A 26,906-nucleotide genomic window follows, 5' to 3' on the forward strand; every position below is an offset into this window, starting at 1 on the left:
TGGCCCACCATCACCCTCAGTGACCACAGCTTATCTGCTGCTTTGCTGCATGCTTCGCCACCTTTTCCTCCCTTCTTATTCCCACCTCTCCCCATCTCAACCTCACCAACAACCCAATATCATATCTCCCTCTCCTCCTCCTCCTCCTCCTCGTCTTCCTCTCTCTCTCTCTCTCTCTCTCTCTCTCTCTCTACTTCTCTACTGTACTCCCATCAGCAAATCTTAAGAGATATAAATATAGATAGCACATCTAAATTAAGTTAGCTAGCTAGGTTTCATAAATTCCCTTATCAAATGGCTGCTACTTCAATGCATATCTGCATGGACAACTCTGATTGGCTCAAGGTAAGCAAGATTTTTGGGTAGAAATGAGTCGGAGAATTAAGTAGGAACTAGTGAATTCCATGATAAGTTAAATGTATTCATTTTTATATTTGTGATGCTTTTAAGGCTTCCCAATGCCTTAGTTTTGATCCTTCTCAGCTGCTGTGAAGGCATATTTATTTTAATTTTACTTACATTTTATTGTTTTAATTAAAGGGAGTTTCTTGAGACTCTACTAGCTAGTTTTGTTACTTTGGCACTGGGATGTAAGTTGACGCATGCATATGAATCAATCAACCAAATCACACGCATTCCGATGCATGCAATGCAGGGTATAGATCCCGAGGACGGCCTGATGGATCCTTCCTTCCCATCCACCGACCTGCTCACGTGCACGCGGCTGGCGCAGCCTACGCCGCCGCCTTGTTCCGGCGGCCTAGACCGGAGACTCCGGCCGCAGCAAGAGCAAGCTTTGAAGTGCCCGAGGTGCGACTCCACCCACACCAAATTCTGCTACTACAACAACTACAGCCTCTCCCAGCCCCGATACTTCTGCAAGACCTGCCGCCGCTACTGGACCAAAGGCGGCTCCCTCCGCAACGTCCCCGTCGGCGGCGGCTGCCGCAAGAACAAACGTCCCCCCGTCTCCAAGAAACCCTCCTTCGACAGTAGCACTCACCACCACCGCCCCACTGCCGCCGACCTCCACCTCTCCTTCTCCGACCTCCAATTCTCCCACTTCGACCCCGCCTCCGCCTCCGCCTCCGCATCCGCCGCGGTCGCCGACCTCAGCTTCATCGAGTGCAAGTACAATCCTTTCATGCTAGGGGGGTCCGGCAGGCAGTTTTTGTTCAGCGGAGGTGACTTGGGTGGCGTCGGAAATGCCAGTCCCGGCTTCGCAAACGCCACCGGATTCTCCTTGGCGCTGCCGTTCGGGGCGACTGGCGACCACAATGATGCTGCGGTGGCAGCAGCGGCGGCGGAGGTGAAGCTGAGAGATCAGCGGATCCTGGGGATCGATTGGGACGAGCAGCGATGCGCGGACGTGGGGCGGGAGCCGGTCGGGTACCCGAACGGGCTCGGACTGTGGGCCGGGATGATCGGCGGGCACGGCCACCCGGCGGCCATATGAAGTAGTAGCTAGGAGTGGCTTGTAGTGTAGTTCCTGATGGTGGTATTGTTAGGAGAAGGACTGTTTTGTCATTTCATCTTTTGAATGCTTCTTCTGTCTTTCCCTCCAAAGTGGTCCCAAATTGCATTCATGAGTTGGAATGTTTTGAGTGTTGATTGGGATCATTATTAGAAGATTGGAGTGGCTAAGTACTTTTGATGTGCTTTCTTTCTTTTATAGTGGTTCTTTTGTCATCTTTGTGCTTAGTTTACTTTGTTGTTTTAGCTCTCATCTTTGCTTTTAGCTTGCAAATGAGTAACTTTGTTAGATCTAAAGCAAACGAATCAAAATTGAGAGGAAAAAGAAAGAACACACAGATTTACGTGGTCTGGCAATTCTGAACTTATGATCAAATTTTGTTTTTTGTTTTTCTTCTTCTTCTCATGTCGAAGATCTTGAAACGTTTGAACTTAGCTAGAACAAACTTCTCAATTACTACAACTGCAAACACCAATTAGATCCTCTATCTATTAACTCACAAACTGTTATAAAAGCTTAAACCGTTAGAGAACAGTGAATTTATCTTTTTATAATTGACATTTCCTAATTCTGGACCAAAACGTTTTAAATGCAAACACCAGTTAGACCTTCTATCCATCCTAACATAGCTGGATAACCTTTCAACTTGAGTTTGTTTGTAGGTCCACAGGGTTTGATGTATGAGAGTTTCCAATTAGGAGAGGTACTTGCATTTCCTAAACTAAAGCTTGCAACTCTAAGCGTGACGCATGCTTTTCAAAAGATTTAAATAGCACTGTAGATTTAATCTATATCAGAGTTACATAGATCAATTCACCTGATCTGGAAAAGGGGTTTGGCTAAGAAAGAGGACGAAGAATCATGAGGAACATCATGTTGGTTATGATATCAACACATGATGTACTCCTATGTTTTTCCTGGCTACATTAAGGATATTTCCAAGAAATTCCAGTGCTGCTGTTCTGTAGTCCTTTTATCATCATGCATATATATAAATAAATAAAATGGTCAAGATTAGCTTTCTTTTTTTTCACTTCAGATTGCTTAGTTACACTTTTGCTGCTCCATTTAGGTTAACTAAAAAAGACTTCTCTCATCTCATGAGGTGGACTTGCATAGATTCAGGAAGAGAAAACTCCAATTAGTCAAATTGATATCCTCGAAAATCTGCATGTCAACACATCTTAATCTTATTGCAGACGGCAAAATCTATACTAAATCTTAGCTTCTTTTTTTTTTTTTTTTTGACTTAACAAAGAAGTCATTGATGGTGAAGATTACAAATTAAATTCTTTTGTCCCTATGGACCACTTGATCATACAAATCTGATACATAAATTGACATGTCTGTCGGTAGAAATTAATCGGCACGACGGTTTAAGTCTAGATCGATCATGAGATACCAAAGGAATGTGTAGTTTTCTAGCTTAGTAACCTTGATAGTGGCAGTATGAATTGATCAGTAGATTCAGTAGATTGAAGAGGGGGAGAGAAGAAAAGGATATGTCTTAAAGAAGCCACTACAAGTAGGGTCCAGAGGAAAAGTTAGCAGCACGACATAGACTACTCTGTGAAAAATGTGGAAGTTAAGATATAAATCCACAAGATGGTCTTCTTCTAGCTCTTTGTGGGAAGGCTTCCTGGACGAATTTAACGTTCTCTGTGGTTAAAAGAAACTTTGCTTACAAAAGTACAATAACAATGTCAGATGCTTTTGTAATTGTTCAGAAGCAAAGACAAGTAGTTGTGTGTTACTTACACAGTAGACGAGCGGTAGAATCTCTTTTGATTGTGGAACTGTTAGTGTCGAGAGAGAGAGAGAGAGAATTAAGAATTAATTATATTTAGACTTTTTGATTCTGAACTATCACTATTTTTTATCTACATTTACAAACGTTTTTATAACACATAGATCATATGAAATATTAAATTATCTCAAATATCACTTCCGTTTGCTTTCCATTATGTTTTTCATCCATACTTTATTGAGTGCAAATTGAGTGAGTATATTTATTCTTATGTTTTGAACGAAGAAAAGGGAACTTTTGGTTTGCTAAAATATTTTTATGGGTTAAATATATTTTACTCCCTATATTTTAAAAAGTCTTAAATTAATCTTCGTACTTATGATTAAAATGATATTGTTAGTTTTTTCATTCAAATTAATGAAACGCGCCAAAAAAATTTCAAAAATTAGACGGAGAGTTGAATTCCCTCAATTTTTAATTTTTTATGGACGAACATACTATTTTCTTCATATATAATCATTTTTTCTCTAAAAAAATCAACATTTTTTTCTCTTATTTTCTAGATTATACCAAATATAAAATAAATTTTATTAAACCTAGGTTTTTATGAAGTTTAATAATTATATCACATCTAGAAACAAGACAAATATGGATTTTAAAAAAATTCGATAAAAAACTCATCTATTTTGGCTAATAAATATGAAGGGGCATTTTAGTCATTTGAGCATTCTTTAGCAACTTTGATAGTAAAACTGACGATTTCACTTTAGTCATAAATACTGGAACTGGTTTAAAAAATTTTAAAGTACATAGGAATAAAATGATTTTGGGCATAAGTATAAAGGGGTAAAATATATTTAACCCTATTCTTATCTTCTTAGGGATATTTTGGTCGTTTTAGATTTTTTGTTTATAGAGTGGGGGAATTGAAGACATTTTCAATAGCTCAAGAGTTCTAAGTATAATTATTCCAAAAGATTAATCCATAGTTACGGTAGAGACATCAATACACTGATAACAGAATTACGATCTTACTGTATATACTATGTTTGGATTGATTATAGCTCCAAAACTAATTTAGCTACTCTCATTTTCTAACCTTGAATAAGATAAAATGAGTTTAGAAAAAATGGGTGCTTGATTGTAAACTAGTCTAGTATTATTATTATTATTATTATCTTTGATGTGATATCAAAATAGTGAATTTAAAAGATATTTTATATTAAATGACCACAATATATTTTATAGCCGATAGATGAGAAGAAGAGACATATGAGAGGAAATGATTAAAATGATTAATGGATTAAAGTGATATCTTAGGGCAATACATGAGTTCGACCTATTAATTTTTACAGTCTGGCTTCTTTTTCTCTGTTGAAGAGAGAGAGAGAGAGAGAGAGAGAGAGAGAGAAAAGAAAAGAGAAGTAACTCTATATATTTACAAGACAGCAAACAAGAACAAACCAGAAATTCAACTTCCGGAGTTTAATTTCTTTGGCTTGGAGTGCTAATAAAAGCTTCAATTTGCAAGCCTAGATTCATCAGTGGATCCACCCATAAATGAATTATAATCCCCGTATTCCATAATTTTATTAATTAGATGAATCGACGGGCTTCATTAGAGTATAAATTCGAGATATAATGACAAATAAACAGTATGTACCGGTAACCATAAACAGAGGAATGACAATAACTTTGAGAAACAAATTCTAGAAAACAAGTAAAACTCCCAGAGACAGATAAGCAGATTACAGCGAAAAAAGGAACATACTTAATCTGATCAGGATTTGAGCAAAAGCATAGGAACACCTTGAGCATATCCATCAATTTAGTCACAATTATGTAATCATCGGTGGCGCCTGATAACTATTTCAGAACATACAGAACAGAAGCAATTTTCAGAGCTTTTCTTTTAGATACCAAGAACAAGAAAACATGCATATCTGAAAGTTAAGAATAACAATTTCCACAATAGCTATTGAAATTATTGTGGGCATAGATTTTATTAGTCCATTCTCATGACAGGCTATTAACCCTTATGCTGTTCGATGAGAACTTCATAGGGCCCTGCAATTTTCAGACAATATATGGTAATTGCAAGAAAAATATAATATAGTTCCCGTTTCAGGTAAAGAAGACTAAACCATACATGATCTAGTAAGGAAGAAAAAGTAATAGTCAACCTTCACAACCATCCCAACACACTTATATAAAAAATTAAGCCATCAAAACACACTCTCAATATATCTATCTTCATATCAATTTCAAGTTCAGTTACCTCCTGACAGTATTCAGAGATTGTATTAAAATGTAGAAAAAATGACAGTATTTAATATTTGCATAAGTAGAAAGCTCGAGAAGATTTAAACGATGAATGCAGTAATAAAGAAGCTCAAAGCAATTGCTATAGCAAGCGGTCGCAACGATCCATTTAGAAGCACATGGAAAATGATGAGACCAAGGTTAAAGCTGAAATGTTTATCATGTAGTATGGAACATCGATACAGGAAGTCCCCATTGCGCAAAAGCAATTTTATAGGTACCACTAAAGGTCATAACATCAACATTCAGGAAACCTAAAAGAGCAGCTAGTCTTGAAAAGATAAAACAACTAACATAGAGGCAAAGGGACTACATGAGCTAATAGCGGACAGAACCATATTTATAAAATAGTTGAATTAAGGATGGGCAACAGCAGGCGGCCCACTCAGCATCTTATCAACCTTCTTCAGCAGGCCCTGCATCTCGCCAACCAGATTTTCTTTTATCTCTGGTTTTAACCCATCTGGTGATGCTGCTTTTTTCAGTGGCGAAGAAGTGCCAGTCAGAGATGATATCATCCTTTCAAGGCTTTTCCTTATAAAAGGAAGTGGAGGCTTTGGAATAGGTATAGGTGTTGGTGGTGAGCTCACTTTCATAGGAGGTAGATACCGGAGTTGGTAAGTAGTAAATGGGGGCCCAAAAACACCAAGTTTATCAGAGCTATTAAAAGCTGCCTCTGCATCGGTGCTCTTTGCAAACACAAGACGAGCAGAGCCACTATCTTGTAGCAGCTCTATCTCGGTCTCAATCAGTAACCCATACTTGCTAAATGTAGAGACAAGCTCCTCTTTGGACGGCAAGACAACACCAGGATTAAAATTCAAGAGAAGTGCAGCTGGATTTCCGTAGATATCTCCGCCCTTCTTTCTCTTCTGCCTAGAATTACCTACCCCTGAACCACTGGAAGCTTTATGACCTGTGCAAGGCAGAGTAGCACCTGTAGGTCCATTATTTCTTTTCCTCCTCTTTTGTTGAGCTTTAGATTTACCTTCTTGAGGATGATCTTTAAGTTCATGATCCATTACCATTGGGCTATTCCCATTAGCCACCTCTTTGCTCTTAAAACTCTCCAAACTCGCTTTAGCGGATTCAAGGAAATCAATAGAATCTTTAATTGAATTTACTGTCGTTCCACCATTAGCATCATCATTGTTCTTCTTATTCATAGATGCATAATTACTTTCTGCAGGAAAACTTACAGAATGGAGATCCATATTCATAGGAGCTTCAGTCTTAGATTTGTCCTCCTTCGCGTTCCTCTTCTCTGTTGGCTCCTTTTCTATGGAATGATTGGTTAAATCAGTAGCTAAACCCTTTTGCGCCTCTTCGCCACTTCCAACATCTGCCTTCTTCCTCTTCTGTTTTTGCTTCTTTTGTTCAGAGGTATTGATTGAAGCAGGAGTTAAAAATGTACCAGCCAGAGTCTCTCCACCACTTCCACCCTCTACCTTCTTCCTCTTTTGTTTTGCCTTCCTTTGTTCAGGGGTATTGATTGAAGCAGGACTTAAACATCTACCAGCCAGAGTCTCTCCACCACTTCCACCCTCTGCCATTTTCCTCTTCTGTCTTGCCTTCTTTTGCTTGGAGCTATTGATTGAAGCAGAACCCAAACACGTGTGAGTCTCTCCACCAGCTCCACCCTCATCCTTGTCCCCATTCCCCTCAGACTTCCTGACATCAGGATTATCTGCCACCTCTTTAACAGGAGATTGTCCTATTCCACAGCAAGAGTCTTTCACGTGCTTCTGGTATGACCCATAACCAGTAGCTTCAACATACATCGAGCTTCTATACATAGCAAAAAAGCCCCTGACAACCTTCGCCGACCGGTTCCATTTCAGGTGAGATGAACTTTGAGCTGTGCAAATCAGCTCCGAGAAAATCTCTCTTACAGACATCCCATCAGATTTGAATGGCGGGCCCTTTGTATTCTCTTCATTCTGGACCATCTCACTATTGCATTTCAAAATGCTTGCAGAATCACTGAGCAAAACCTGAGAAGGATCAGTACAATTCTTAGATTTCTTTGCCTCTGCAATCTTCGGCGGGACCAAATCTTTTGTATCAGTATAGGGAGGTGACAAATATTTGCTTTTCTTCCTTTCCCGTCTTCCAGACCCCGAACCCAACTCTTCTTCATTCTTAAAGCTACCGATCTCCACATTCATGCTCTTGCTCTTCTTCTTCTTGTTAATTTTCTGATCCTCGGGTTCCACATTCCCATCCACCTTCACCTCCTCGGCATCACTAACTTCAACTGTATCCAAATCCATCTCGGCAATGAGAGAAGCCATGCTTCTCTTCTTCCGACTCTTAGACAACTTCTCCTCCTCATCCTCCTCCTTGCCATCAATCAAGTCCCCTGCCGGGACATCAAGATCAATCTTATCCACCAATTCTGATATATTCCTGCGCTTGTGATACCCAACCGACCCACCGCACCAACCCTTACCAAGCGCAACAACCCAACCCTGAAGACTCGCACATTCGATCATATCAGCAAAGAAGACATCAATGGCCACATTGCGAACACAATCCAGAAACTCCATAGGCGAGAAATTTACAAACCCGAGCTTCTCCGACCGGCTTATTGGGCCCATACTTCGTGCCTCCGGGGGGATGCAATGGCAAGTGAGGCCCAATTCCAGACACCGGGAAATAAACCCTAGGGCTTCCTCGATGGCCGTGATCAAGCCCTTCGAGCGGCTTTGCCGCGCCATCTCGCCGAGGTCTTCCGAGAAGAAGGGCTTCAACTGCGAGGGTTGGCACCAAGCGAAGCTGCCATCGCTGCCAAAAAAGGAGACGAGAACGGAGGCTCCGCCTTTCCGGCGAGCAAGCACAGCTTGGTCCGACGCTTGGGTAGGGTCGATCACCTGTCCCGGCCACCACGGTTGGCTCTTGATCTTTCCCCATACGAGATCGCCGGCGGCGAACGGCGAGCTCTCCACCGGCGCCACCGCATTCCCCTGCTGCACTATTCCTAACCCTAAACCAAGCCCGAAATCATCTCCTTGGGGAACCTCCGCAGCTCCTCCGAGAGTTTCTAGGGTTTTGGGCTCGGGTGGCTTCTCGGAAGGACCGCCATCTAGGGTTTCGCCGGGGCCTAGGTTTTCCATTTCCGGAAATATTTCGTGGACCGGGAGCTTTCCAAAAGGAGCAGCAGCAAATGAGTGTGCGATGAGGACTAGAGAGTGAGAATAAGTTGGGATGCGAGGGGCCAAATGTAAAAAAACAGAGGGAGAGACACAAAAGGAAGGGGGGGAGGGGGAGGAAAGTTAGAAACTTAAGCGGAGGGGTTTTGTGAAAAATTCTCTTTTTCCGACAAGGGGAGGAAGAGACGAGAAGAGAGAGTAGAGCGGGTTGAAGGAAGAAGGCTGCAGACATTAGTGTTTGGGTGTTCGGAGGAGGAGCTTTCCCAAGAGAGATAAAGGATCCACAGTCCTCAATAGAACATCTTACAGCTTAATGAACCAATCGAAATTTGACAGATTCTTTTGCACTGTTGTCGTTAGCAAATTTTAATGATGCCTGTTTGCTAATAAACATCTGATACGCTCTTTTCTCCTGCTTCACTTGAGCAGTGCATGCATGTCAGGTTATATTACCAGCCTCTTAAAATTTTATATATACATAAATAAAAAATTAATTTTTTTAATATATATATATATATATATGTTTTATGTGTGCGAATCTCGGCGCATCATGCGTCTGGATATCACCTATTGTATTCCAAATTAATGAAGATAATATATATAAATTATTAAATATATTTTACAGCTTTGTACTCGTACTTAAAATTAATTTATCTTAAAATGTCTCAAACTATTTACGATAGAATTGAGACTTGTTAATTTTTCTGTTAAATCTAACCGAATATTTTTAGCAGTATTATCTTAAAATTTAAAAGAGAAAGACGGTAAAGTAATTTTATACATAAGTATAATAAGGTATATTTATAAGATTGACTTCAACAAAACTATTTGTGTAAAAAAAATTCTAAAAAATAATTATCAATCACTAAATCAAACTTCCAATCTAAATATATATATATATATATATATATATATATATATATGGAAGCACATACTAACTTCAATACCTTCTTGTTTAAAAGCAAATTTGAAGTCAGCAGCAAATTGAAGAGCTTAAAAACAGAGAAGGTTAAGATCAAAGAACAATTAGCCAAATAGATTAATGAAGCAGAGCAACTTGAAGAAAATAAAAGGCTTCAATAGGATTTGAATAATTCCTTATTTCCCTCTCATAATTTAGCTTCTAAAATTGTTCCCTTACTTGGAAGGACATGGCAATAAGAATAGAGTGAGCCAATATTTATCCAATTCGATTAAAGAATCTCTCATCAAATAAGAAGTGTGGACTTGTTGCATTACTCTGGGTGAAGACAATGGCCTCTATATGGCATAAAGTACTTGTTATGCCACCACCTTGTCAATTACCTTTAGAGTTAGACCACAGAGATTTGGACTTAACATCTTTAGTCTATTAATGGTCCATGACTTTTTCCGATACTCATGGATGTTTCCTTTAAAACAAACATCTAAGGTGCTCATTTGTTTCACTAATTTCAAAACCTTAGATTGAAAATCTATTATCTTGTAAAATTAAAACACCACATATAAATTATGGCAATGATATGTTAATCCTCAACCAATTGTGTCAATTTATGTACTCACTAACTACAGTTCACAAGTGCGTTTTGTTTTGTGTTACTTATAACATACTATTTATTTTTATTTACATTACACATAGGACCGTCTTAGTCTTATCGCCTAATGTGATTACTGATTGAGAGGCACATTAATATAAATTGGGTCAAATCGGGTCACATCATGAGGGCATTGGGTTAAATGAATTGAGTTTAGTTATCTTATTTATTTAGTTAGAGCCTTAGTATGTTATGATTTTATTTTAATTAGTTAAATTTAGCTCTGCGCAGTTTTGAAAAAGTGTTCGTAGAATATTCTACAGATATCCGAATAATATCAAAATAAGATCGACAACCTCTAGATCTATAACTTTGATATTCATGACTTCTCAAGATTTGGAATCTATCTGCGGCGAAATGAAAAGTTAATAACACTAATTTAGTTAGTTTGTTAGGGTTTTAACTTAGTTGTTTGGGTCCCTAGGGTGACCCTCTATAAATATGTGAATGAAATCCTAATTGGAGTGGAAAAGAATTTGATAATTGAAGTTGGCATTGTGCTTTCTAGCTATTGGTGCCCTCTCCCACCTCCTTTCTTCTATCACCTAAGTCTTTGGTCGACTTTCTCTAACTCTTAATCCTTCTCTTCTACAACAATTTCTCCCCTTCACACAAGGCATTTAACTAAGCATCTAGGCTATGCTAGACTTTAATTGATCTCTCGACCACTGTTTAGTTAATATCTCAAGATCTAATCGTCCATACCCTACAATCTTGGATTAATTGGAAAGCTTTTTCTAACAGAGACAGTATATCTAAAATTTAGGAAGATTCATCGATTAGATTGTTCACAGATTCTTTCAAAAATTACGAGTCTAATCGAGTCCAAAACTGTTTCGAATTAGATCAAGCCGGTTCATAACATACATTTTATCGATCGTAAATCCATCAATAACTATAATATCTTTCTTGGTTGTAAGCGAGAAACAACTATATATTGAATGTATTCTAATGCCTCCCAAGATTTTTTCTAAACTTTAGCAATTTTTTCCCTCTCAATTTCCTATTGATGCGATAATTACACAATTCATGCAAAAATAATTTGGGAATAGAAAAACCTAAATTACAATTTTGCCCGTTTAATATGATCTCTTTTCTATATACCTAGATTTATTCTTCACATAGCCTTGGTACGTTTGGAATATTGTTCCTTTACCAAGTTATCAATTGATATCTTTTATCAAGAAAGGAAGATAATATCATGTAAATTAGTACAAAAAAAATAGAAATAAAATAAAATAAAAATGGAGCACTCGAAAGCAAGGAACAATTAAAGTTATATGTGGTTGTTGGATATTGGATCTAAGGATCGAGCATAGCACTCAAGTCACACAAGTCACCTATAAAGATTCTCCTATCCACACTCCGCTCCACCCGAGAAGTGGAGAGAGAGAGAGAGAGAGAGAGAGAGAGAGAGAGAGAGAGAGAGATGGGGAGGGCCTTCGTGTACGTGATTCTTGGGGGCGGCGTGGCGGCGGGCTACGCGGCGCTGGAGTTCGCCCGGCGAGGAATATCCCATGGGGAGCTCTGCATCATCTCCGAGGAATCCGTGAGTTCTGTTCTGTTAGCCCGAGTCTTCTCTGTATCTCGATTCTTCGATGCTGTTATTGGCCTTTTGGTGAAGTAGTTTGCTTGAGATTTCGGGGATTGGATGATTTATTTTTTATCATTATCTTGCGAAGTCAAGATGAGGTTTTTTGTTGTTGTTTTTATTTTTATTATTATTTTTAGGGTGGTTTACCCATTCTCTGGTGTTGAACAGTTGAAGTGATTACAGGTTATAGCCACTGATTTAGTGGTATGGATATTGTTGATTTGTGCGAGAGAGAAGCGTGATTCTAATTGAATCTTTTAATTACTTACTTTAGGTAGTATTCTAATTTAACAATTTGAATCCAGTTATAAGGACTTGTAAAACAAAATTTCTGTGTAGCACATCAAGAGGTAAATTTGTGATATTTACTCTTGATTCTGTGCACTACCTGTCAGAAAAGTAAACCGCAAGGCTGTCCAATTTTGACGCTTCCGCTTAAAATTGTCGGGTTTTATGGAAGGTTATGAAAATCGGTATCGCGATCGGAATCGGCCGGCTGCAAAAACGATAAGCAACAGCCGTATCCCCCGTCTGTATCAAATTAGACTATTTTAATTAAATAAAATTTTAAATATTATTTAAAAATATTAAAAAATTTCTAAAAAATTATAAAAAATTATAAAAAATTAGAAGAAAATAATAATTATTCATATATAAAATTAAAAAATCTCTTTTCCTCTCTATCCCTCTAACCATTAGTATGCCGTATCCCCCTCTCTCTCTCTTTCTACTCAGTGTAATTTGGAAAATCTTCAATCACAATGAAAATGCCACCTTAATTATATTTAGGATGGAGAAAGAAAGACTCTAAAATTAAAAATAGATTCTTTGGAAGAAAAGGAAATGGAGGTCACATGGATATATTCAGAAAAAAAGATTAAAATAAATTCAGCTCAGCTTTAAGGAAGCTTGTTAATTAATAATAGAAGATATCAAAAGGATTAACTATTAAACTTGATTATTGAGCATAATTATTGCTTGGTAAAGTCATATATATGTGGTGGTTGTTAAAATTGGAGAGTTAATAAACAAGGGAGCTAAAATGATTGCAAATTGTGTTAAGAGCTTTATGCTAGTACAGGGGCCTTCCATTTTATTACATGATTTTCCAGCAGCACTTTGGGATGAGCTGTTCTCCAATTAATATGACTGTAGTTGGATTGCTATAAGCATGAGCTTGCTTAAGGTTGAGAAGTCAAAATATTTGTTTAGATGGTTTTTCTAATTCATATAGACTAAAACAATAAAACTTTAATGAAAGGAACTGTCACAATCTAGCTCCTTTGGTGCCATCTCATTTTTCACTTATTTAGTGTCTACTAGGTTGAACCGACTGTACTTCTACAAATCTAGGATTTAATCTAGTTTCAACTCTAGAATCTAGACAGGTTAGTAGAAATATCATTTTTCTGGCATGTTGCCATGCACCTGCATAGAAGTGGGCTGGGTTAAAGAAAAACCAATTAAGCTAATATGATTACGTTGAGATGTGATCTCATGTTGGCATGTGTACTGCATAATTATCTTCCTAAATACTCAATGGAACACATCCTAATAAGTCAAGTTTACTATTTGTTTTCAGGTTTTTAGCTGTTAGACTGTTCAGCTTGGGTTGAACAGTATAAAACTTTGAACAGGAAGTGTGTATGATTTGTATTCTGTTCCGTAGTTTGATTACTTATCATATTTCTACTTAGAGTTGGAGAAAGGTGGCCAATTCCAGTTTATAAGTATCAAATCCTTCTAATGCTCAGAGTTTCCACCAGTGACAACTACCAAGTTCCACAATCGCACCCAGTTATGTCCTGTTGACATAGATGCTTTGTGATAACTGCATGGTCTAAATTACATAGTTTGCCATTTCATCATTTCATCCATTAGGAGTTTTTCTTCCCTTTTCTTCCTTGAAACATTAGCCTGCCTTTATGTCATCCTTTTAGTTCCACTAATCTGCTGTCATATTAGAGTTGCATGGGTCCTTAATTAATAGGAAAGTCTATGCTTAATCCTTTTAGTTAGATTTCATACTAGATTTGCATTTATCCTTGAGTAAACAGAAAAGTTTATGCTTCTGTGTCCAAAAGTTTCGGTATATTGAAACCCAATTTTGTGCATGTTGAAAAGTAAAACTGAACTTGTATTAACTTGTGCATCTTTCTGCTAAATATGTACCTATAAATGCTGCACCCTCTTTAGTACATTGCCAAACAATAGTTGACACGTTGCCCTCCTCGTACCCCTTTTTGGCTGGAGCATTATGTGTCAGAATGCTTTTTATGTAATGTGCCTTCAATTTTCTTTCCAAGATGAACTAATTTTGTGTCTCATATCTCCTTAATTTGATGCCAGCATTGTTGAAGTAGGCGTAGTTCCTTTGGTCAAAATTGGTGCCACCGTATTTTCTTAGTACACAAATTATTTAGTGTCCATTAAATCTTTTCGAATAATGGAAACACTTTCTTTTCATGCTTAGCTCCCTGCTAAGGTATAATTATTCCTTTTATTATGAAGTAGAAAAGTGCATCTGCCAAAGTTTAAGGATGTACTAAACATTCTCACTGAGTTTGCTATGCCACTGTTAATTTGTCACAAACAAGGTACACTAGTATGGCTTTATCTTCTCTTTGAATCTTTAGAGTCAATTGGTCGAAAAATATTGATGTGTCAATTTTCTGAACAAGAAATCAAAATCTCTGACTGATCATTATGGTGAATTCTGTACACATTAAAAACACACATGCATGTATTGGTATAGTTTTGGTGACTACATAAATTACATGGAATCTAGCCTATCTAGGTAATGTTATATATTTCTCAGTGAGTTGTGCCAAACCTGTGATTCTTGGGCCATTATGAAATGGTTTTCATTTACATATAATGAAAAGACAACAATCTACTTTATTGTTTATGATGGCTTTCTACACATCAATTTCAGCTCCTATGGCCTAATGTTTTAACTGTCATTGAGGGATTATTTTTAATAAAATTACATGCTTGTCAGGTTGCACCTTATGAACGTCCTGCATTAAGCAAAGGTTTCCTACTGCCAGAAGGTACAATCATCTTTTCCTTTCCATGAACTTCAGATAACCATTTCATGGTATATGATATTCACAATTCTCATTCATTAAATATAAATACAGTGTATGGTAGGTTAATTTTGGAGCTCAGGTAACTAGAGGAAGCAATGAGGCATTCATCTATCTTCTCCCTATGACTCTTCCCTTCTTATCTCATCTCCATTTCTCTCGCTCTCAGAGAAATCATGATATATATCTCTCTTGATCTTTCTGTTGTCTGCCCTACTTGGAGAACTCGGTTAATTTTATCCAAGTGAAAAATATTTTAATATCAGCATGACTTATATCAATGTTGCTATCCACTTTTAAAGAAAGAATAATAATGTGGCTCCCTGAGTCTCAGTATACTGAAAATGTTCTATCTAATTATAGTTTGTAAGGATTGCATCCACTTAAGTGAAAAAGAAATGATTTTCTGGATTTTCAGCTGTTCATGGTGCTTGTATCTTAGCAATGTTCTGAATAATAATGTGGCTCCCTGGTCTCAGTATAGTGGAAAAGTACTATCTAATTATAGTTTGTACAGTTTGTACTAATATGTATCGACTGTCAGCCTCTAGCTCAAGGCATGGTTGGCTCTTTATATTTACCTTGGGAAAATCTGAGTCTTGATATCAGTTGGTAAATTGCGATTCTCTCATATTCATCAAAGTTATAGGAATAATAGTTTACATGGTAAACAACATGCTCTGATGTTCAGGAACTTTACTTTGTCATTTCTAATGCATTTATCAGATAATTCAGGAAAGTAGTCTTTTAGAGGCTTTAAGGTGGAATTTTTAAGAAGAAAAAATATCTATTGATCATACTGTATACTCGGTCATTAGCTTATAATGTTACTGAAAGCAACTCCACTATGTTATGTGTGATTCTTTACTAGATTCTCCTTTGCTCCTCATTCTTGGTCTTACCAAAATGTTGCTCTCTGCAGCTCCTGCACGCCTTCCATCATTTCATACTTGTGTAGGTACCAATGATGAGAGATTAACACCAAAATGGTATAGAGAGCACGGTAGGAAATTCTTTTCCTCCAGACAAGTCTTTATTTATTTACTTCATTTGGTATAGGTAACAGTAAATTACATAATTAGGAACTTTTAACTTATTGGTATAGTTATATACTTCTTTATTTGTTCCAACAGCATTAGATTATATTCTTTGATAACAAAGAGTATGTTACTGCTTTAACAGGTATTGAACTTGTTCTTGGAACAAGTGTAAAATCTGCTGATGTGAGGCGGAAGACATTGTTTATAGCAACTGGAGAAACTATCAGCTATAAGTTTCTTATCATTGCAACAGGTGCTCGGGTATTGAATCTAAATTTATAGTCACTAGGCTTTTATACTTGGTCCTATTAATCTTTTATTCCTATTATATGGTTTGAACTTTGGTTCTGGTTGGTTTTGGTTTTGACCCCTAGAGAAAATGGAAATTGATGGGTGCCAATACTAATCTGAAACCAATGTAAAAAGCCAGCAAATGTTGCTGCTTTCAGCCTTGAAAAATGACTTTTGAATTTTTGTTCTCAATAAGTTTTGGCTGGCATGTTTCCTTCTTGGGTGAAAGTTCAAACCATGGCTATAATATTTAAGAATCTCATAAGTCATATAAAAATGTCCACATATAAATTATATACTAACTGTTATCAGGAGAATATATTTTGTTTAGGCTCTGAAGCTGGAAGAATTCGGAGTGAGTGGCTCAGATGCTGAAAATGTTTGTTATTTACGCAATTTGGCTGATGCAATGAGGCTAGTGAATGTAATGCAATCTTGTAGTGGTGGGAATGCCATTGTCATTGGTGGTGGCTATATTGGGATGGAATGTGCAGCAGCTTTGGTTACAAATAAGATAAAAGTAACCATGGTCTTTCCTGAGAAACACTGTAGTAAGTACTAAACGCTTAGTTGAACAATGAATCTTGCAATTTCTTACTCATAAAACATAATACAGCAATCTGTACTTTCACTGCAAGAACTGATTAAATATTGAATGCTTTCCTTAGTGGCTCGTCTATTTACACCAAAGATTGCTGAGTTCTACGAGAACTATTACAAGTCAAAGGGAGTTAGATTTGTAAAAGGAACCGTTCTTTCATCCTTTGAGAACGACTCAGCAGGGAAGGTAAAATTTATTCTGCTATTTTCTTTTGTTGAAACTTGCCATTGTTCCATTGAACACAGTTGTTTCAAAATGTGGCTGTTTATTCTGAACATGTAGCAAGCATACGGATGAATGGTGATTGCTTATCAATTCTAGCCACAAGATCTAATTATAAGTTTGTAGGTTTACTTTTGATTGTTTTAAAAGTTAAGATTCCATTTTTCATATTGATGTCAAGTAAAATGATGGAAGATGCCAGACATAACTTAGTCAGACAGATGGACTATGCTATTTCATAGATCTGGAGGATAATTACTGCTGTCCGAGATTAGGATGAAAGGAAGCCCCCCAAGAAGAAAAGAAGACTAGCCTATGATAGATTTATGGAAAAACTAAATGCAGAACCATGTTACTCATTTTGCTTTCTGGAGAAGATAGTGTGAACATTTATCTCCATTTATTCCTTGATGTTCTAGACAGGGAGGGAAACCTGCTTGTGTTATTTGGGTGAAAAATCAATTTTACTTGAGAGCGAAGATTCTTTATCTATGTTTTCTATGCTATATGTACAAGTGTATTTGTGCATGATATGAGTTCAGCACTTCCTCAGAGTGCATGATATACCTAAAGGCCTTTTCTTTCGGGGGAAAAGACAACCATATTACTGCCTAGGTACTAATTTTAGACAGAGTATATCAGGGCTTCATTTAGGTCCTACCAAGGTGCAGATTTTGCTATATTTGTGACAATTCTAAAGCCTATGGTTTATAGGCAAAATGGAGTGCTTAATTCTATAGTCTTTATATCAATTTTAACTGTTCTTTCTTTTATAGATGCCTTGATTTACGGGTGCCCACCTAAGAATAAGCGGCTCCTTATCTGTCAGTCACTCTTAAAACTAGGATTGTGAGAGAAAAAGGGAGGGACTGGGAGAGGGAGAGTGAGGGGGGAGAGAGAAAGATGGGGAGTCCAAGAGTAAGAATTTTGAGGGAGAGTGAGCATTGCTGTTTTTCTTTTAAGTGAGTGAGAGATTATAGATGAGATGAGATGAGATAGGAGAGAGAGTTAGTGGGAGAGAGGGAAATAAAAGGTTTTTTCATTTGTGACAAAGGGAAACAAATATTTTTTTTATTTGTGTGAGAGGGGGAAGAGAGAGAGAGAGTGGCAAAGGGAAAGAAAATGTTTCTTTATTTGTGTGAGGGGGGAGAGAGAGAGTGGTAGAAAAGGATAGAGATAGAGATTGTGAAAATAATATATTTTTTAGTTTTAGACTTCATAATAATTTATATTTTATATCTTATTATTATATTTTCTAAAAGTTTTAGAGTTTTTTCATATTTTAAACTAAGGGCTAGTATTGACGGTCAATATATATCTTGTTTTCAGAAATCCAATCCAATCCCGATACTTAAAGCTTTGCTTAAACCTTGCCTAAAAATCATTGCTTATAGCATTACTTTCTAGTTTCAACTAATTTGTTACTTTTATCTTGATAGAAGCAAAATATAATTGTTTTGACTACCTTGATCTTGATGTCGCAGATAATATGTTGAAGATCATGTAAATCTAAAATAAGCTATCTGATATGGATTTGACTTTCATTCTTTCCCTTTTCTGTTTTAACTTGCTGTACCATTGAAATGGGGAGTGAGGGTGGAAAATATTCTCATGAAACTATATTGAGCACCTTCCTTATTGCATAATCTCTTGCAAGCTGTGACATTAATCTGATAAGTTCTGTTTGCAGGTGACAGCAGTGATTCTTAGAGATGGTGCACGTCTTCCTGCTGACATGGTTGTTGTGGGCATTGGTATCCGTGCAAATACCAGTCTCTTTGAAGGTCAACTACAACTAGAAAAAGGTGGCATTAAGGTGAACTGTCAGATGCAAACAAGCAACAATTCTGTATATGCTGTGGGAGATGTAGCTGCATTTCCCGTTAAGCTTTTTGGCAATGATATCCGCCGGCTTGAGCACGTGGACTCTGCTCGTAAAACTGCGAGGCATGCTGTTGCAGCAATTATGGCACCTGATAAAACTGGTGACCTTAATTATTTGCCCTTCTTTTACTCCAGAGTCTTCACACTATCTTGGCAGTTCTATGGGGACAATGTTGGTGAGGTTATTCATTACGGAGACTTTTCTAGTGGGAGATTTGGTGCATACTGGCTTGTTAAGGGCCAGATTATAGGTGCTTTCCTTGAAGGTGGAAACCGAGAAGATTACGAGGCGATAGCTAAAGCTGTTAGGCTTAAGGTGAAGGTCAAAGATGTAGCTGAGCTCGAAAGACAAGGCATTGACTTTGCAGTTCGAGAAAGCCAAAAGGCAATATCCGAAGGTGGACTAGTTGTTGAAAAGCCAACATATGCATGGCATGCCACAGCTGGTGTTGCTGTGGCTGTGACTATCGCCACATTCGCTTACTGGTATGGCTGGAGGCGCCGCAGGTGGTAGTATCATAAAATCAACTGCTATTAGCCCAGTTCATTGCTCGATGTTTCCTTGTATCTTGAGCAACAATACCATGAAAGATTGATGTAGCATTTGCAGTGATGGATCCAATTCAACATTGTTATTACAGGAAAAAAGGGCTGTACAGTAAAAAAGAAATAAGTTGGACAGACAAAATGACTGTAATGAGGTACTGATTCTACTCTTAATGATGAAGATGCAGAATAACAGATTATACAAGTATATTTTTCAATGATCTTGTGTTATGAATAATTACCTTTGCTTGTAAGAATGCCCTAATTGTTCCACTTTTTAACTACATAAGCTGGTATCCTGTGAACTATCCAGGTGCTGGTTCCGCGTTCCACTTTCCGATAGACACGCTGGCGATTCTGAAACTATCAGTTCTACTACTACTTTTTTTCCCCTCCCAGATTAACCTTAAATTCCAGTACAATCATATGGGTGAATTGCACAGAGCATATTCCCATCCAGCAAGGAATGCAACATTTCTACTACTAGTGTTTTTCATGATGGTCACAATGAGGCATCAATATGCATATTAGAGGCATATTGCTATCCTAACACACTGACCGTTGGTGAAAACTCTGATCAAGTCTTAGAATGAATTGAGCATTGAATGATACAAGATTTTTTGAAACTGCCATACTCATTGCCGTGGGATATTGTGAATTTCTTTTTATTGATTATTATGTCAGTATTTGATCTGCCGATTGATCGGTCATGACCCCTGTGAATAGGCCCCTCTTGCCGTCTTTGGATCCGGTCTGCTACGGTGACCTAATCAGACCTTTTATTTTTTATGAGATTTGTGATACCCTCGAGTCAGTGCTGTCCGGCGGTCGGGATGGTTACCATGTTGATTTTTTTAATGATTTTTAGAACACATTGGAACATCGTTGGTAGATCTATTGTTGATTGGGGGCAGGACTCGTTTTGCCTTAATTAAGATTCTTCATCCTTCCAAAATGAGTTAGTTTAGACCTATCTCTGTCAATGTAATTTATAATACCATCCTAGTTCTAATTCCTCCTTGAACGAACGCAAGCTTTCTCACTGTCTTGGTCCTATTCTGGGTTAGATCTTTGTCTGATTAGTGTCTTCCAATTGGGCCTGTTCAGGATCTGGAAATGGTTTCAAAGTTCTTGTCGGAGTCTAGGTCGTCGTCCCCCTTTTTCTTCCTAGATAGATGGCTAATGCAACCAAATACAAATTAAATGAGTCGTACTGATATCCACCAAATACAACCCGTCTAATAATCACTTTATATTCATATTAGGGCAAAGTCGTCCCAACCCAAATTCACTTTAACACAACCCGATTGCCAACCCTACCTCTAATCCCTTATGCCCTATATGCCACTTTTGAGAACACAACTCGTTGGCACAATAATTATTAGGTATCAAATTTTAGTTTCGTCAATATTAGAGTTGCGGCGAGTGGATCACCGGTATTAGAAGTCGCATTGTTTACGAGACGTGGACTCTTTGGAAAGTAGAAACGATGTGATTTTTTTTTAGCAGGACTCAAAACAACCAAGCAGCTATTGTTTCTCTCTTGCCCTACGGTTGAATCAGTTGCAGCTCACAAAACACACCCAAAGGGTATTCTCCATCTTACTTCTCTGTATGGTTCTGTTTCCTTTGCTCATTGTTACAGGGAAGATAATCCTGCAGCTAATTGGCCAGGTAGCCTGGGTAAAGAGCAAGGTTTCTCCTCTGTCTGGTCGATTCCATCCCATCCCCTGTTCACTCAACACTCGTGAGATAAAATAGCATTACCTTTCTTACCAAGAAAACAAAGAAACTCAAAAAGAGTTTATTAGACAATCAAATTATCTGATGGCACAATAAATGAGCAATTGCACATTAATGCAAGGTTCTTCAAGTGATTATGTGACCGAATTGCATTTAATGCTGTTAAAAGGCCCATTTTGAACCCTACAATGTGAAAGAAAGAAAAAGGACACTGAAGAATTAGAGAAGATCTCGTAATCAGCCATTATCATCTCAAATCAACTAAACCAGTAGTTTTGCCGATGAGATGAAATGATTCAGAAATTGAACCTGCAAAGAGTTACATAGCTCATTAGACGGTGGACAAAGGAAGCTGCACAGTTCAAAACACTCAGACGGTAAAAAGAAAAAAAAAATGTAGCGAAGTAAAAGGTTCAAAAGCTTATAAATTTAGGACTTAGAACTGCAAAGCAAGGTCTTCTAACAACTTGATTATTGTCACTTCTCAGTAACTGTGCAATGTTCTGAGTTTTCAGTCACTTTGTCAAGAGAGATAGTAATAATATCTGCATAGTACACTGATATTTCAATTAAGCACAAATCTTTGTTGTTTTTACTCATCCATAGTAGCTAGTACTACTGGGGCTATGGAAATGGATTATCTGGTTTATTCAGCTACATACAATCCAACAAGTTGACGGCTTTGAACATATACGACTTTATAGTAATTAGTCATCTAAAGATATATGTATAGAGTGCATTGTTGTAAATGAATAGAATATGCACACAGATAAAAATTGGACCCACGTTGTTGCATAAGCTCATCATATTTGAAACCTAATAGGCTAATATCATACGCCAGAAATCTGAGCAAGATTTCAGTATTGGCACCAATATTAGTAGTTGTATTCTCATGTGGTGATGATGGATAATCATCAGTCATGTATCTGGTTAAGATTTTTAACCAACCACAGAGTATACAACCTACTTTATAGAGAGAGAAGTTTGAGAAACTGAAAATCTTAGAAGGATTAAATGACAAGGAATTAGCAATAACTTCACTAAGAAAAAGATATCTTACCAGATGATATCTACAGCTCCAAATCCAACTCAATCAGCCTCACTGTAGTTACTGGACAGGCTCAAACCGGCAGATGCAGTCATATATATTTCCATTGAAAAGCTTTTCTGCCAACCTCTGATTCTTCACCATCGCAAGCTATGGGAAATAGATCACAGGGTCATGACACCAATGAGATAATTAACTTGTAGATGCAAGAGGAAAATGGACTATGGAAACATTACACAATTCTAGAGGACCTAGAGTGCTATTGCCTTCAACGTAAACAACATTTAAAAACTTCTTTATTAATGGTGAAAGAGTTGATTGCTACTTCATATGGATGAAAAAACCCATAAATCTTCTTAACTTGTTGGTTTTCAACTTTCAAGTGCTTCAATTGGAAAAACAGTCTTCCACAGACAACATTTTTTGGCTGAGCTCAGTTTATATGATATTTGACTGATTAGACTTGTACAAACTTATTCAGCACTTGATAATTGACTGGTTAACCAAGTATGTGATATAGAAACTGAAACAATGTTATCATAGTCATCATTGTACACTTAATACCTTAAGGGCATCACAAGTAAAATGAGCGTTGAGGTTAGTATGTAGAGCTCGGCCCATCCCTTCCAAGATTACCTGTGCCATTATGACATCAAATAATAAATTGAAGTTCTTGAAGGCAATTATAAAGATAATAGATGATAATTCAGGAGATATATACTGAAAGTTTCAGAAATGTGTAACTTCCTACCAAGTCTGCATCCTTTGCAGCAGCAGCAAGCTCTGAGCTGACCTGCCGAAGGTCTATGCATGGACTCCCACACCCATTCTCGACAACCATTAGCGGAACTGAAACTGATGTTTCTTTCAGGCCATCTTGGCCGCTAACCATCGCATCCACTAACAATCCTCCAGCTTCAGCAGCTTTTCTGAGAATATCACAGTGCTGCAATTTGGAGAGAGCACAATTAAAATTATAGTAGTCAAGAACTGAAATTCTCAGATATTACCAGAAAAAAATTAATAATATGGAAAAGAATAGACGCTGAGACTAATGATTCTTTTATTCCTTCCAACCTTTGCAGCCTCCGCAACAATTTCAGGAAGTTCATTAGCAGTAACATCATTTAAGGCAGGTAAAGAATTTGCAACTAGAACAACCTGCAAGCAAAGAACAGTTAGCATCTAATCTCATAGCAGAACCGACAATGGTTTAAAGAAGGTAAACAATTTGCAACTAGAACAAAGGTGAGAATATGATTTCTGGGCTGACAGTGATAAGTTTTAGGTTAGAGGTTTGTAAAATAGACATTCTTATTATAACTATTAGAGTTGTTAAAATGATTTAAAACATTAAGCATAGACAGATATTAATTACCGACCACTTCTGCAAGAAAGTTTTCATCCTCATGACTTGAAAAAAAAAATTATGCCAAATATTTCATGTGCAATGCTTATAGTCAAATGGTGATTGAATAGTTAAATTAAGGGCATTAACTCCTATTCCAGTCAGTATGTCAAGTGTTGACCACACCATTGTCACATGCCAACAGGCACAATGTTGGAGTTGGGCTTATAACTCTGTAGAGACATTCCCTATATTTTTCCAACATTCACAAGAGAGAGAATAGTTGGATAACAACCATATCATCCACAACATCCACATATGCCTACAAATGATTTAAAAGGCATTAAATAAGCAAGTTAATCTCGTTTGCATTCTTTTTCCTCTTTGATGAATTTTGCAGATAGCAGAGCAGAAACTGAGAATAAAACGCAACAATTATCTTTCTACAGTTCAACTCACCTCAGTACCACGTCTTAAAAATTCTCGAGCTAATGGAAGCATCCCAAGAACAATATCAGCACCAGAGTTATCAACAAAGAGCAGGGCTCTTTTATATGGTTGTTGCTTATTCCCTTCATTAGTAAGCAATCTTTTCTTAAACATATCAAAGTCGTCAACCTGTAAGAAAATCAGTTTTTGCTAAATGAAAAAAGAGTATCTTAATCATGACTTAACTGGCAATAATATGACAGAACTAAGTGATATATAATCTAATATAAGTCTTGTATACTATAGCATTGGATAGAATCTATTTATCCAAAGAAGAAACTTGCCCGCCAGGGACGTTGCATCTTTTTGCGGCTCATGCGATAAATTTCAATGATAGTTCCTTTGTGATAAAGGTCCACACAGGCACGAGATCCCCAATCAAATATGTTTGCAGCAAGGACACCTTCCATGAGAGCAAGCAGCCTATCCTCCTAAACAACAGATGTTTAAAATCATCAAGTACCAGTACAAGATAAAGGCGTATATGATTCTTAGCAAATAAAAATACTGGACTTCGAAATTAAAATCTCATAAACTGCACAATATACCATCTCTACTAAGTTTAACACCTGGACCACTTTTCATCATCATATAGCATAAGCTTCATGTGAAGCCTGTAAATTGTACTGAATTTACTGTTTTTCAGTTTCATTTGGAATATTTGTTTTCATCTTTTTATAGAACATTTGGAATCTTGGATATAAGTCAGAAGAGAAAAAAGAAAATAAAATATTAACGTTGAATATTATCTGCAATGGAGAGCATAAAAGTATAACTCCACAAAACAATTTTTCTTGAATAATGTCACATGAATGCAATGGCCTAAAGCAAACTCCCCTGGTTAAAGAAACTTATGACTGGTGTGGCATGTGGAAAAAGTCTACATGCTTCGCACACTGTTCTCGATGTCATTTATGAATAAAAATATAGATGGTTGAGTTAATAACAACTTAATAATATTGAGGCACTATTCCTAGGAAGTAAGAGCATGGTTAAGCAAAAACTAGATGAGAGAGTAACTCTTACGTAATATTATAATAGGTTGATCAAAATACAATACATCATCTGTGTGCACAGATCCAAGCACGATGGCTAGGAATCTAGGATTAGTACTAGATGAATTCTCTGGCTCTCATAAGTTATGACTACTAACTATCAGACTGAAAACTAGATATTACTGAATAAACATGACTATTGCAACCCATAGTGTTCAAGAAATAAACATTATAAATTTATAATTCTGATATGACGACTAGATGATTCACTACAGGATCATTCTACATAAGGGATGTCATTGGAAAACTATCAGTACCACTCTTCAGCTATCAGTATGATATAAACCTAATCCATTTGTTCATTTTCAACAAAGTATGAACATCCAACCACCAATGGAGCCACCAAAGCAAAATTTGTTAGTATATAATAAAGAAGAAAATAATTAATATATTTCATCTAGTTTGATATATGAGACATAGATCCCGACATATACCTCGTTCATTGTGTCCAGCTCCATAAGAAGGTCAGGTAAAACAGCAAGTGAAGCCTCATTTTCCCTATCCACGGAAAAAAAAAATGCAGAATATGAGCTTATGCACAAACCTAGCCCTGATACAAGGGAAAAACAGATAAAGAACTACTGAAGCCAGTTTATCTCAAAAACATTTACACACGAAGATTGCAGGACAAGCCAATCAAAATATCTACATGGTGTATTGCATCAGCAATGATCATCTAAAAAAGTTTAAAAAAAAAGAGTTCATTTTCTGGCAAAATAATGGCAAACAGATAAGTCAAGAAAATGATGGCTCAATGTCAATAATAAGATTTAAGAGGACCCCTCGAAGATATTAATTAAATATATGAGAGATTGTCAGTTGAGTGACTACCCTCAAAAAAATTTTGAGAAAAATCATGGCAAATAGATAAATCAAGCAAGAGATGTCTTGCCATCAAAACCTCAATGTGATGAATTGATTGCAGTGCAGGCTCATGCAACCAACTAAAATACTCCCAAATGTCTTAAAGACGAGAAAAGGACAAAAAGAATGAGAAAAATGGTAATTTCACTTGCAACGTTCTTGGCAAGTATTATCATGTAAACTGAGCTCTCATAAAAATCATGAGAGCTCGACTGCAACAAAATATCTGAAGTTAAATGTTCAATCAGAAATCCAACATTTTTATTAGACAAATCACATTAAGTACATTTGCAGATACTCAAATTAATTTCAGACGAAAAAGAGAGAAAATAGTAGACAATGTTGGACAAGTTACCTCTGTTTGATAGTGATATAAGCATCTACAAATTGGAACTCTCTTAAACATTCTTCCCTTAACTCCAACAGATTGGCCAAGCCTAACTTTCCATAAGCAGCAGGCTCCTCCATCAACCTATAGTTAAGATAATAATAAAGTTACACATGGCAACTGATGGATGTACAACAATGTCTCGTATTGGGTAAATGATGGACTCTGCTTTATATGCAGAAGATAACAAGTCATATACTGATATAATCGACAACACAGAAGATAACAAAGCATATAATGATATACCACTTAAAAAAAAATGAGACACAAAATCGAATATAAAAGTATAAAACAATATGAAGTTGAGAGACACAAAGGTAGCTCAATGAAATTCAATTTATTGATAAGAATCATGGGCATTCTACTATTGGCTTGCGGTTGTTTATAAAACATGATAGTTATGAGTACAACTTCTAAATGTACAAAAGTTTCACA

The 26,906-nt window shown here is 37.0% G+C and overlaps 4 protein-coding genes across 5 annotated transcripts in view; 2 read left to right on the forward strand and 2 right to left on the reverse strand.

Moving 5' to 3' along the window:
* Positions 1–104: 104 nt before the first annotated feature.
* LOC140781172 (dof zinc finger protein DOF5.6-like) lies at positions 105–1,689 on the forward strand. Its single transcript, XM_073127013.1, has 2 exons — positions 105–345; positions 656–1,689. Exons 1-2 carry the CDS (start codon positions 295–297, stop codon positions 1,454–1,456), a joined length of 852 nt encoding a protein of 283 aa, XP_072983114.1. The 5' UTR covers positions 105–294; the 3' UTR covers positions 1,457–1,689.
* Positions 1,690–5,684: 3,995 nt separating this feature from the next.
* Positions 5,685–9,025, reverse strand: LOC140782585 (uncharacterized). The gene has a single exon (XM_073129224.1). The coding sequence runs from the start codon at positions 8,657–8,659 to the stop codon at positions 5,900–5,902; it is 2,760 nt and encodes a 919-aa protein (XP_072985325.1). The 5' UTR covers positions 8,660–9,025; the 3' UTR covers positions 5,685–5,899.
* Positions 9,026–11,537: 2,512 nt separating this feature from the next.
* Positions 11,538–19,754, forward strand: LOC140782283 (monodehydroascorbate reductase 2, peroxisomal). The gene is made up of 7 exons (XM_073128773.1): positions 11,538–11,818; positions 14,865–14,916; positions 15,875–15,955; positions 16,135–16,253; positions 16,615–16,834; positions 16,952–17,070; positions 18,797–19,754. Exons 1-7 carry the CDS (start codon positions 11,699–11,701, stop codon positions 19,502–19,504), a joined length of 1,419 nt encoding a protein of 472 aa, XP_072984874.1. The 5' UTR covers positions 11,538–11,698; the 3' UTR covers positions 19,505–19,754.
* A 1,570-nt stretch (positions 19,755–21,324) lies between these two features.
* LOC140781866 (pantothenate kinase 2) overlaps positions 21,325–26,906 on the reverse strand; it is a 28,336-nt gene continuing 22,754 nt past the window's right edge. For both annotated transcript variants that reach the window (XM_073128141.1, XM_073128140.1), the window contains exons 16-24: positions 26,439–26,555; positions 25,654–25,717; positions 24,449–24,595; positions 24,135–24,293; positions 23,405–23,488; positions 23,079–23,273; positions 22,892–22,963; positions 22,340–22,477; positions 21,325–21,588 (exon numbers count right to left, since the gene is read on the reverse strand). In XM_073128141.1, coding sequence (XP_072984242.1) covers positions 22,388–22,477; positions 22,892–22,963; positions 23,079–23,273; positions 23,405–23,488; positions 24,135–24,293; positions 24,449–24,595; positions 25,654–25,717; positions 26,439–26,555 — 928 coding nt within the window. In that variant the 3' untranslated portion in view covers positions 21,325–21,588; positions 22,340–22,387. The remainder of the gene's footprint in view (positions 21,589–22,339; positions 22,478–22,891; positions 22,964–23,078; positions 23,274–23,404; positions 23,489–24,134; positions 24,294–24,448; positions 24,596–25,653; positions 25,718–26,438; positions 26,556–26,906) is intronic.

The sequence above is a fragment of the Typha latifolia genome, chromosome 2 (assembly GCF_019914945.1).
Source record: "Typha latifolia isolate L0001 chromosome 2, TyphaL0001v2, whole genome shotgun sequence".
NCBI classification, from domain to species: Eukaryota; Viridiplantae; Streptophyta; class Magnoliopsida; order Poales; family Typhaceae; genus Typha; species Typha latifolia.

Bases quoted from the DNA above. Each gene is read 5' to 3' on its own strand.
- LOC140781172 (XM_073127013.1), top strand. From the start codon at position 295: ATGGCTGCTACTTCAATGCATATCTGCATGGACAACTCTGATTGGCTC. The intron at 346-655 runs GTAAGCAAGATT...CATGCAATGCAG, and splicing joins ACAACTCTGATTGGCTCAAG to GGTATAGATCCCGAGGACGG.
- LOC140782585 (XM_073129224.1), bottom strand. From the start codon at position 8,659: ATGGAAAACCTAGGCCCCGGCGAAACCCTAGATGGCGGTCCTTCCGAG.
- LOC140782283 (XM_073128773.1), top strand. From the start codon at position 11,699: ATGGGGAGGGCCTTCGTGTACGTGATTCTTGGGGGCGGCGTGGCGGCG. The intron at 15,956-16,134 runs GTAGGAAATTCT...CTGCTTTAACAG, and splicing joins AAAATGGTATAGAGAGCACG to GTATTGAACTTGTTCTTGGA. The intron at 16,835-16,951 runs GTAAGTACTAAA...TGCTTTCCTTAG, and splicing joins CTTTCCTGAGAAACACTGTA to TGGCTCGTCTATTTACACCA.